We start from the raw sequence: 12,028 nt of genomic DNA, 5'->3' as shown, positions 1-12,028 counted from the left end.
CATTGTTGGTCATCTTCTCTCACTATCGAACCAAGCTGTGTAATGTGTATATTTTAACTTGATCCATAGTCCTTATATATGATAAGCTCATTAGATTAAAGCTTGAAATAAGTAGGTTTCGTAATGGTATATAATTGAGTGTTCAGTCATGGTATTTTTAGTGGATTGACTCCATGAATGAATAACTTTGTAATTAATGGATGAAAAGTCAAAATTTAATTATAGTTTATTTTAACCTTAATTATATGTGTCTAATTGATCCATCTGCTAACTAATTATAACTTTGGATGGATTTCATGAAAGAACTTTAAATCAACGGGAAAAATGATGAATGAGAATTAAATTACATGGATTACTATTCACAATAGGGTTGAGTAAAAAAATCGACCAAACTGAAAATCGATCTAAACTAAGGTATTTGGATGGTTTATAGAATGCAAGTTCAAGAATCGTGGTTACCCAAAACCAAACCGAAATCTATTTTTATTTAATATATAATTAATTTAACTTTTTATGATATAAAAATAAATATTTTATATTTAAAATAGTGAAAATGATTTTAAAATTCTTAAAAAAACTCATTTTTTAGAAATATTTTTGAAAAACCTTAAATTTTTGTCAAATAATATTCAAAAGCCTTTACAAAGCTCATTTTTATGAAAATAAGTCTAAAAATCAAAACAAAAAATTAATGTGGAAAAATCGAGAACTGAACCAAATTATTATGGACAGTTCAAAAACTTTTAAAAACTTGGTTGAACTGAATCGATATCAACCCTAATTCGCAATAATTGTATTTTCTTGAAAAGGCAAGAGATTACTTAATCTAATTTAACTTCTTTGAAATATTATTTAATTGGATGCTTAAATTAAATAATTGAATTTAAAGTGAAAATTAAATTACGCAGTCATTGTAGTTGAATTTCTTTTAAATAATTAAATAAGTTTAAACATAAATTTTAAAATAATAAAATTATTATGATTTTAACAAAATTAGAATTGAGTTATGGAAATTATTTAATTAAAATTATTTAGTTTAATTAATAATTTGGAAGTATATTTGATTAAATATTTGGGTTTGTTTTTTATTTAAATGAAAGAAATAAACTTAAAAATTTAAATCAGATAAAATCGATTGTATGGACTCAAATACAAATTAAGGCAAGAAGTGGCAATAATGGACTCCCTTAGTAAGTTGTTGATCACACTCCTTAAAAATCCTAATCGGGTTATAATTCATACATATTTTTTTGGTAAATTATAATAACAAGGTAAAGCCTAAATAACAAGCACAATTAGCGTGACGTGAACTCAGGCCACACTTAGGATAATGAATACCTTAATCATTTGGCCATTATATGGGGTTTTTCAACTCATACATTTGAATTTGTTTAGAACTCCAAATAAGAATTAAAGTAATTTTGCATAAATTCCTCTTTATAAATATACAAGTTAATCAAAATTAAATATGCCCAAATATTAAAGTAAAACTTTGTAAAAATTTAAGGTTCGTTTGTTTACATGTAAAAGGTTTTATGAAAAATGTTTTCTGCATTTTCTTATGTTTGTTTCACAGAAAATAGTTTGGTTAATGGAAAATAATTTATAGGTTAAAGTAAAATAAGTTATTTTTGCTGTAAAATGACTTACCCTTTTGAAAAGCGTAAGTCATTTTCCGCTATAAATAAATTATTTTTGTATAAAAATTAACTTAAGTCAAGCTTAATATTATTATATTGACAATAAATTTTATTTTTATTTTTAAAAATATTTAAAATATTATATTTTTTAATATTATTAAACATACATATTTAATTATTTATATTTAGTCATATAATAAATTATTAATATAATAAATATAATTTATTATTTTAATAAATTATTTAATATTTTAATTTTATTTTAATAATAAATTTTAAAATAATAATTTTAAATAATATTATTCACATATTATTGAAAATATTCAATATTAATATTTTAATAATAAATATTTATTACAATTATAAATATATTAATAATAAATATTTTGTAGTATAAAGGTTAAAATATGTCATAAGTCTATGTACACTTCACAGATTTGTAATTTAGTTTTTGTACTTTTATTTTCAAGAATTTGGTCCTTTATTTTTCAAATTTGAAAATCAAGTCCAATTGTTGACGTAGTTAATTTTTTTTGTTAATTTTGTTGATGTCACATTTTTAAATAAAAATACTAACTTATTAGTCATGTAATTAAAAAATGACGTTGCAATGAAACTGAATTTAACAAAATATTTCTAATATATGCAAAAATAATGTAAAATATAAAATTATAGATAAAAATAAATTCAAAATGAAAAAAATAAGAAAATCTCAAATATATGTTTGTTTAATTCAAAACAACTTTTATAAAATATTTGTAAGAAATTTACCGAACAACAGAAAATATTTTATATAAATTCATCCAAACACCAGAAAATATTAACTTTTCTAGAAAAGTAAATCATTGTTCAGAAATTATTTTTTAGAAGTCATTTTTAATCAAATGATAAATTCATTTGAGTAATTATTTTGGTATTCATATAAATTTTATTTATTTTTATGGATGAAAATAATTTCGTGTACTTGATTCATCATCACTTCTGTTGGTTTGCATAATATATGAAAAACACAAATAACACCAATATCAACAAAAATTAATGTAAAAGAAAAAAAATAATTTATATTAATTTTTCTTTTTATTTTATTTATATAAATTAATTAGAGGTAAATTTATTTAAAAAAATGATTTAATCTAACTAAATAGATAACACGAAACAATTGAATATCAGTTAACACTTACATAAATTTAAAAAAAAAATACTTAATAAATTTAAACCTCAATTATCATAGATGGTAACTAAAATTTTATTTATTTTATTTTTTAAAAATATATTTTTATATTAATTTAATTTACAATAAAACCGTAAATATACGTTGCGTTATGTCTGATATACAAAAATCAGCCGCCAATCGAAACCTAATTCGCGGTCAAGCAACGTCCAAAGTCGTGGGGAACAAACTTTTTATTAATTTAATTTATATTAAAAAAGAGAATTATTTTCCCTCAAGAAATCTGAAAATGCAGCATCTTTAAAGAGGAGAAACAAAACCCCCCAAAATTAAAAATACTTATAAAAAGAAAGAAAAAGGAAAGAGAAATCTTCTCAGTTCCTTTCTTTCTTTCTTTTCAAATGATTTCTTGGAAGAAAAAAGTGGATTATTGAAGAAATTAGTTTGAGGGTTTCTAAAAAAAAAAATCAAATTATCTTCAATCGATTATAGAATGGAAGCTTCGAATTCGCGAATGCAGACTTTTGGTCAGACGGAGATTAATTGGGACAAGTAAGTATTTTCATTACTTAATCTCTTTAATTATTTTTAAACTTAATATCTTCTATCTGATCTGATTTTAGTTTGTTTTTACGCTTTATTTTTTATTTTTAAATTTTGTAAATGAATTGTTTGAGCTAGTTTCATTTGTCCAGCTACAACTGTTTAATTTTGATTCTTTTGTTGATTTTGTAATCAAGTTTTAGGGTGTAGTTTGGTTGATTTCAATCTTTTTATTAAGCTAGGTCTATGCAATAAGGTAGGTTTTAGTTTATCTATTTTTGTGTGCAATGGCTTAAGGGTTAAAATCTAGATTTGATTTCTATTGAACTGTTCGAATAGTTGAATAATTTCCTCTAAGATTTATTTATTTATTTTATTTTTTTTGGTGTGTGTGGGTTTTGTTTTAGTTCAAAGAATTGGGTATAGAGATTATTGTTGTCTAAGAATTGGATATAGAGATTATTCTTAATTTCTTATCCTTAACATTTCTTGGCTTTTCTCCTTTTAATTGCTTAGTAGACTTTGCGCATTTTGTGCTATAATTTGCTCTTCATTTCATCAATTTTTTGTCACTTTATTAGCTGATGGAACCTCATTCAACTAATAATGAAGGATTTTGAAACTGGATAAATTTCTTAGTGAAAATCTTAATGGAAATCCTTGTTTGTGTTATCTTGATTGGTATTTTAGTGTCTTCAGAGATTTGCGTATAGTTTCTTTTTTACTGCCGTAAGTTCTTTTGTTTGTAACTCTTTCATGTTATTAGCTTCTTCTGTTGATGCAGACTCGACAAAACTAAATTTTATGTAGTAGGAGCTGGAATCTTTACTGGAGTTACAGTAGCATTATACCCAGTCTCTGTTGTAAAAACTAGGCTTCAGGTTGCTTCGAAGGACACTGCAGAGAGAAGTGCTTTTTCTGTTATTAGAGGCATACTGAAAACAGATGGAATCCCTGGTCTCTATCGAGGGTTTGGAACAGTCATCACTGGTGCCATTCCTGCCAGGGTGATATTTCTCACTGCTCTGGAAACTACAAAAGTAGCTGCTTTCAGCATGGTTGAACCATTTAAATTCTCTGAACCTACGCAAGCTGCTATAGCAAATGGAATTGCTGGAATGACTGCATCTCTGTTTGCTCAAGCTGTTTTTGTTCCAATTGATGTGGTCTGTACTTCAGATTCTTACATGAGAATATTTTCTCTCCAGCTTAATTTAGTGTTTTATTTTATATATACACAAAACTATTTGCTGCAGCCTACCAAGTTCGATGAAATTGCCCCCCCCCCTCCCTCCACCCTAAAAAAATAATTGTGGCTGTGCGTACTGTATGCATTTCCTGCTAGAAGTTTCTCATAGTAGGTGTCTGAGTGACTGGTGTCCGTACTCCTGACTCTCTTTGAACTGCTCTAATGCAGAACAAATTTCACTCCATCTATTAAAGATGCTGTCGTTACTGCTCTTTATCCTGTATCTAAAGCTGAAGGGGTAAATTTCCTTGTCATGAATTATGCACAGATTAGTCAAAAGTTGATGGTCCAAGGATACTCAGGCCATGCAAAGTACAACGGAGGTCTAGATGTTGCTCGTAAGGTTTTAAAGTCTGATGGAATCCGAGGATTATACAGAGGATTTGGTTTGTCAGTCATGACTTACTCTCCATCCAGTGCTGTATGGTGGGCTAGTTATGGTTCTAGCCAACGTGTTATCTGGAGGTTAGTCATGAATACTTTTGTTGTTAGCTTCTCTCTTTTGTTTTCGGTTGGCTTAATTTTCTTTCTGAAAAAGAGTTGAATGTGCTTTTAGAGCTGGTAACAATAGGTTTTCTTTTCTCATGATATTTTGTGGGTGAGAGAGGGATGCTAGGGATTGATCTCAAGCTCTCATGCCACACCACACAAGCTAGGCCAATTAATGCCTAATACACCCTTATTCTTAGATCAAATGTAGGCATCCAAAGGGGATGGCATTTGTTGCATTCTTCTTGATTTAGCTTTGGCTTAGTATGTACTACCATTTTTCTAGGTTCTTGGGCCAGGGCACAGACCTAAAGGAAGTAGCTCCTAGTCTATCGACAATAGTGGCAGTGCAAGCTGCTGGAGGAATCATCGCAGGTGCTACAGCTTCCTGCATCACAACTCCATTGGACACTATTAAGACTCGCTTACAGGTATTCTTAGGACCTTGTTGACTAGCTTTTCATTGTATTTTTCTTCTTCTCTGTGCTGATTGCTACATATCTTTCTTTTTATCTTTGCATTGCGGTTTCGATCATTGCTTCTTCTTCTTTTTTGTGTTACACCTTTTGATAATTTATGTGGCATTTCCTATCACAAAAAATTTGTCTAATTGTAGGCCACTTTATTTGAAGGTTGAAAGACTGTATCTTCTCCAATGAGAAACTAAAATGATTACTGTATTTTCTTTTTCCCTTTCAAGATCTGTATAGTGGTTTTCTCAATATACCACATATTTCAGTGTTGTTTTTTTTTCTTCTTTTTAATTAGTTGTTTCTGTTTTCCAGGTGATGGGGCATGAGAAGCGACCTTCTACAAGGCAAGTCGTAAAAAACTTAATTGCAGATGATGGTTGGAAAGGTTTCTACAGAGGGTTGGGTCCAAGATTCTTCAGTATGTCAGCATGGGGAACCTCAATGATATTAGCTTATGAATACTTGAGTATGGACCCTTTCCTCTCTTTTTACTTTTTGTACTTTCTTTTAATGTGAAAGGAATGATATGATATGTAAAGTACAAAGACCATTAATCGGATTACAGATGCACATTACCATCTGGGTTTTTTAGAATTGAAGCGATTGCTGGTATTACTAAATTTAAAATAATCATTTCTTCCCTGCTAGAATAGATAACCCAATGCATTTAATTGCTTTCATGGATTGATTGTTTCTCTGCATTTAGTCATGCTTATAACTCCTGCCAAGCTTGCTCTTTACTGGGTGTCTGCTTCAGTTTGCACTTTCGATTTGTGTCTTCTTGTTTCCTTCATCTTTAGTTATAAGCTGAACTCAGTCTAAAATTGGTTTTCGTTTTTATTTCAGAGCGGTTATGCGTGAAAGATGACTAAATGTGACCGACAAAGTCAAACAATTTTGGTTCTTGTCACATGAAGAGCAGAGGATATAGGACCTTGAGCTGACTGAGAGTCATTATATTTCAGAAGGCAGCTGTTGTCAGATTATTATTTTCTTGCATTCTCCCAAGTAGCCTGCGATTGTGCAGCAAATTTGGTTACCTATCTTCTTACAAAACACCAATTTAACTACTTCATTAAACAGATTAGCTACTGATCTTAAGAGACGCTTTGTATCTGTGGCTAAGATTCTTTGATGCTTTTGAATATTTTTTGTTTACATGAGAAAAGAACTGAAAATAGCCATTTGTATGTCTCACAAAAGGCAATAAAATCTTGTATACAACAAATTTTCATTTAGGCACAGATATTTGATCTGATCTTTTTTTTAATATTTTTTTTTGGATATTTAAACTCATGTTAGTCTGCTTTTTTTATCTCATTTATCATGGTTGGTACTTGGTAGGAGGATGAGATTTTGGTTGTTTCCTGAAAGCTGCATTCCTCCTTGCTTGTAAGCACTTCAAAATTCAACTCATACTCCTATACATGTATTAATGAGATACAGACTTCAAAAGAAAAGGTAAATCTGACATTAATGATGGCATGAATCTGATTCAACCAGGGGAACTGGTCAACTCCATATTCAGGGGACTCATTCAACCCTGGGAACTCGGCAACTCCCTGGAAAAAGCATGCCTTCAACTTCGACTTATTTTAATCAACTTTCAAAACATTTTAGGGAAAATTACATCAACAGTCACTCAATTTTGAGGTAGTTATCAAAATAGTCACCTAGGTTTAATTTTAATTACTCAACTTTTGAAAAATGACAAAACAATCACTAACGTTATAAAAAAGTGATAAAATAGTCACTGATTAATAGTGTCCGTTAGCATCTTAACAGGACTGTTGATGTGGCAAGTTGACTAGCTGATGTGGCCAGTTAACTTGCCACGTTGTTGAAGCAGTTGATGGATCTTGGTGTGGGCAGGTTTAGGGAAAAATTAAAGGGTTATGTTGGTTTAGGGAAAAAAAATTAGAAATTGATTGTGATGGGGAGGAGGAAAAGAAAATCGATTTGAGAAAAAAATTGATTGTGATTTGGATTGGTTTGGGTTTGAAATTGATTCAGAAATTGTGTAACAAGGTTGGTTTAAGGTTAGAATATCGATTCGATAATCGATTAACATGGTATTGGGTTAGAAATCGATTGATTTTTTTCGTTTGGGGAGAAAAGAAGACAACCAAAAACCTATCAGTGGTTTTGGTTCTCAGCGACAATGGTCAACAAAAGAGAAGTTGCCAATGTTGTTACATCCATTGTAACGGGTAAGTTTTTGCATTTAGTTTTTTTTTTTAGATTTAGGATTATTTCGACTTAGGGTTATCTTGGGTTATTTTGATTTCAATTTTGATTTTGGATTTAAGGTTATTTCAATTTTGATTTCATTTGTTAATATTGTGCATGATAGATTAGGGTTTGGTTATTAAAGTGGATGGCAAATAATGTGTATGGTATGCCATGTGCATGATGTTTATTGTTTGTATCAAATTGATATTTATTGTTTATATCTGCCATTGTTTGTATCCTAGCTGCTATATTGTATGAATGATAATATCAAATTTGTTATTTACCTTCTATGTTGTGTTGGTTATTATCTGTCATTGCTTAGGTATAGGCTTAAAGTGTTTGGTTATTGTCAGCTATGTGCATGATAAAAATGGTTGTGTTTGTATTAAATTATTTTTGTATTGGTTATTGTCTGACAGAAATGGTTAAATGTTTGCCTATGTTGCATTAAATGATTTGGTTGTTGTCTACCTTTATTGATGAGTAATTTGTGTGGCAGGTTTAATTGATGACAATTTTAATGAGAGTGAAGAAGAAATGTCTGAAACTGATGTGTCTGGTAGTGATGTATCTGAAAGTGATGTGTCTAATAGGATAAGAGTTTATTTAGATGGTTTAGACACTGATGATATAGAAATAGGTGAACTATGTGATAGTGATGATTCTAGAGGTTAGATAGTGCACATAAATTTGACTTAGATGGCCAAAATTGGCCTGAGTTCAACCCAGAGAATGACATGAGTAATTCTAGACTTAAGATTTGAATGTTATTTAAGTCCAAAGACAATCTAAAAGAAGCTGCCAAGCAGTATGTTAGGTTGAATAGTTATTTTATTAAGTTTCCCAAAAATGATCTAAAAGGTTAAAAATGGTTTACAGTGAAAAATGTTCTTGGTTCATATAGGCCTCTAGACTAAACCCTAATGACCCTATTGATCAAACTTGGCAAATTAGGAGTTCAAAACCTAACCATACTTGTTTTAAAGTCTATAAAAATAAGAATGTAACCTTAGTTTGGATAGGTCAACATTATAAAGAAAAATTCATTGTTGATCCTGATTATTCTCTGAAATCATTACAACAATATGTCAAAAGAGATTTATGTTGTATAGTCTCACTAACCAAATGTAGGAGGGTTAAACTTAGAGCATTAGGATTAATTGAAGGAGCTCATAACGCTCAATGCGAGAAGATTTATGAGTATTTGTTAGAGGCTAGAACCCAAAATGAGGGAACAAAAACAATCTATTATTTGGATAACAGGCTGTTTCAAAGGATGGATGTCTATTTGTAGGTATGCAAAGATGGCTATAGGGATGGTTTTAGGGGGATAGTAGGTTTAGATGGATGTTTCTTGAAAGGCTACTATGGTGGCTATTTACTTGCAACTGTTAAGATAGATGCAAATCATGACATCTATCCTATTGCATATGCTGCTGTCGAAAGTGAAAACCAAGCATTATGGCTTTTGTTCTTGGAGTTGCTCGCAATAGACTTGGAAATTGTAAGCTCATACCAGATATCTTTCATGTATGACAAGCAAAAGGTAAAACTCCATTTGTTTATTTTTTTGTGTTGTTTTTATTTAGGGTTTAGGGTTTGCCAAAGAATTAAATTGTATTTGTTCTATTTGCAAGGACTCTTGAAGCAATTTATATGTAGTTTCTTAATGCAGAAACAAGACACCGTGTTAAACACCTACATGCCAATTTCAAGAAGGTTGGTTTTCGAACAAAGGAATTGAAAGATTTACTTTGGAAAGCTACCAGAGCAAGCAATCCAAGGAATTTTGAAGATGTCATAGATGAATTGAAAAAATCCAATCAGCATGCTTATGATTGGTCGAAGAAAAAGAACCCTACTCACTGGTCAAGATCTCATTTCTCAATTAGGAGCCATTATGACATGTTGGTGAATAATCTTTCTGAATCCTTTAACAAGGTAAACCCTTATTTTTTATGTTTCTTACTAATCATTAGTAGTTCACTAGTCCTTTATGTTGTTTACTAGTAGATGATATTAGAAACAAAAAGAAAACCTATTCTAACCATGATGAAAACAGTAAGGACCAAGATTATGTTGATGATTGTCAAAAAAAAAAAAAAAGAAGTTGAAAAATGGAAAGGAATGTTGTGTTCAAAGATCAAGAAAAAGCTAGATGTCAATATCAAATATTCATTGAGGTAAAGTTACCCTTTTTAATCTTTCTGGTGCCTTTATTATGCCTTTATGTTGCTGGTCAAATGTTGTTTTAGTGAGTGTTTTTTAATATGCATGTAGCATTTTTTTAATTTGTCTGTGTATAATTGTTGGTGGGGTTGCTAACATGCTGTTGATTGTTTTTTAATATGCATGCAGTATTTTTTAATTTGTCTGTGTATGATTGTTGGTGGGGATGGTCATATGTTGTTGACTATTTTTTAATATGCATGTAGTAACTGCTTTTTAGGGGTGTGTGTGTATGATTGTCGGTGGGGATGGTCATATGTTGTCCCAAAAGAAAAGCTCCCATTCAAGAGGAAACCAACCGCTGTTTGATGGATGCCTCCTACTCAATAGTCATCTATGACAGACCAATGATAACATTGTGAACAGACCTTATTTTGTTATCTTTTTGAAATTGTGTAAATTTGGCTATACCTGCTACTGATTTATTAACTTAGGTAGATTATTTTTTGTAAATTTGCCTATGATTGCTACTGTTATCTAAACTTAGCATATAGTAACTGAATTTTTTTGTAAATTTACTTACAATTCAAATCTATTCAATTATGTTGAATTGTGGGAAAATTTGGCAATAATTTGTCATTCCTTCCTTTTGTAAACAATTTGACGTTTAGCCTTAATATATGAGCGTTGATCCATGCAATTTGGCAATGAAATCAAAAGTGTGAGATTTGAGAAATACAAATGTTTCTCTCTTTTTTTTTTCATCTGTGTTATCTCTTCTAACATATGAGCATTGAGAAATATAAATGAAATGAATATTAAACATTCTTTCAAGTCTTTCAACTTTGAAATGAAATCAAATATTACAAAAAAATTTCTAACCACATATTCTCCCATTACAAATTGTAAGCAACAACAGTATTACAAAACAATTTGTAAGCAACAATCACATATTTTTCCATTTCAAGTCTTTCAACTTTGAAGTTTGTAAGCAACAACATAAGCTGGTTAGCTAGGTATACTAGCAGCCATGTATAAGAACATAAGCAACAATACACCAGTAACAATATTACAAAACGTAAGTTGGTTAGCCATGCATACCGGTAGCCATGTATAACAACATAAGCAACAATATACCAGCAACAATATTACAAAACATAAGCTAGTTTTTAGTGCTAACAACAACAACATAAGCTGATTTAGGGTTTAAAAATAACAACACCGTTACAAATACAAGCACCAAAAACCATGTTTTTCTCTCCCTCCCCCTTACATCCTCCAATGTCCTCATTTTTTTCAAAAGACCCAACAACTCAATTTGTAAACAGGGCGTCAATGATGGATCAAATCAAATGAAAAAACGACATGGTTTTCCAAACCCACTCCCAAATTTCTTACACCCAAAAAACCTTCTACCTGGGTCATCATTGGACCAAGACGTGTTTAACTTGGCTAGGTTTCCACAATAGCATACTGGAATCACTCTAGGCATCTCTATTTTTTCTCCTCTCCTCCTACTTCTTCTCCCCCTCCTTTTCTTCTTTTTCTCTTCTAAGTCTACTGCTCAAACCCTAAATAGTACTGATATGGTATTTAAATTGGTGTTAACCAGCCCAATGGACGGCTAATGACACCAAGTAAACTGTCATCTGCCATGTCACTATAACACCCCTAACCCGTATCTGTTGCCGGACTAGGGTTACGAGACATTACTAATCATACAAATTACTTATACGAATATTTATTAATATAAATGTCTATACCGACTTCATTAATAAATAGGGAACATTTCATACGATAGTATAAAATTAACACACAATTATCCCTATCAAAGTTCGAAACATTTTGAACACCTAAAATAAATGAGACAAGATAAATTGTACTTAAACCACTAAATTACCTAAATTATGTTCGATCATTTTATGCATCCATATTAAATCATTGGTGCGGCTTTTATACCTAAATTTTTATCAGCTTTGCATGTATTATATAATTACACAAACTAAAGTCAAACATTTAGGAATATACAAAGAAAATTCGTTCCATTCTATAACTATTCGGC

The 12,028-nt window shown here is 30.4% G+C and overlaps 1 protein-coding gene across 1 annotated transcript; it reads left to right on the top strand.

The window, feature by feature from the left end:
• Positions 1 to 3,076: 3,076 nt before the first annotated feature.
• LOC107950359 (solute carrier family 25 member 44) lies at positions 3,077 to 6,803 on the top strand. Its single transcript, XM_016885200.2, has 6 exons — positions 3,077 to 3,363; positions 4,139 to 4,520; positions 4,872 to 5,068; positions 5,379 to 5,523; positions 5,878 to 6,031; positions 6,412 to 6,803. Exons 1-6 carry the CDS (start codon positions 3,305 to 3,307, stop codon positions 6,435 to 6,437), a joined length of 963 nt encoding a protein of 320 aa, XP_016740689.2. The 5' UTR covers positions 3,077 to 3,304; the 3' UTR covers positions 6,438 to 6,803.
• The last annotated feature ends 5,225 nt before the right edge of the window (positions 6,804 to 12,028 follow it).

This window comes from Gossypium hirsutum, chromosome A08 (assembly GCF_007990345.1).
Source record: "Gossypium hirsutum isolate 1008001.06 chromosome A08, Gossypium_hirsutum_v2.1, whole genome shotgun sequence".
In the NCBI taxonomy this organism is placed as follows: domain Eukaryota; kingdom Viridiplantae; phylum Streptophyta; class Magnoliopsida; order Malvales; family Malvaceae; genus Gossypium; species Gossypium hirsutum.
Note: the sequence above shows the minus strand (reverse complement) of the source record. Positions and strands in the feature narration are given on the sequence as shown.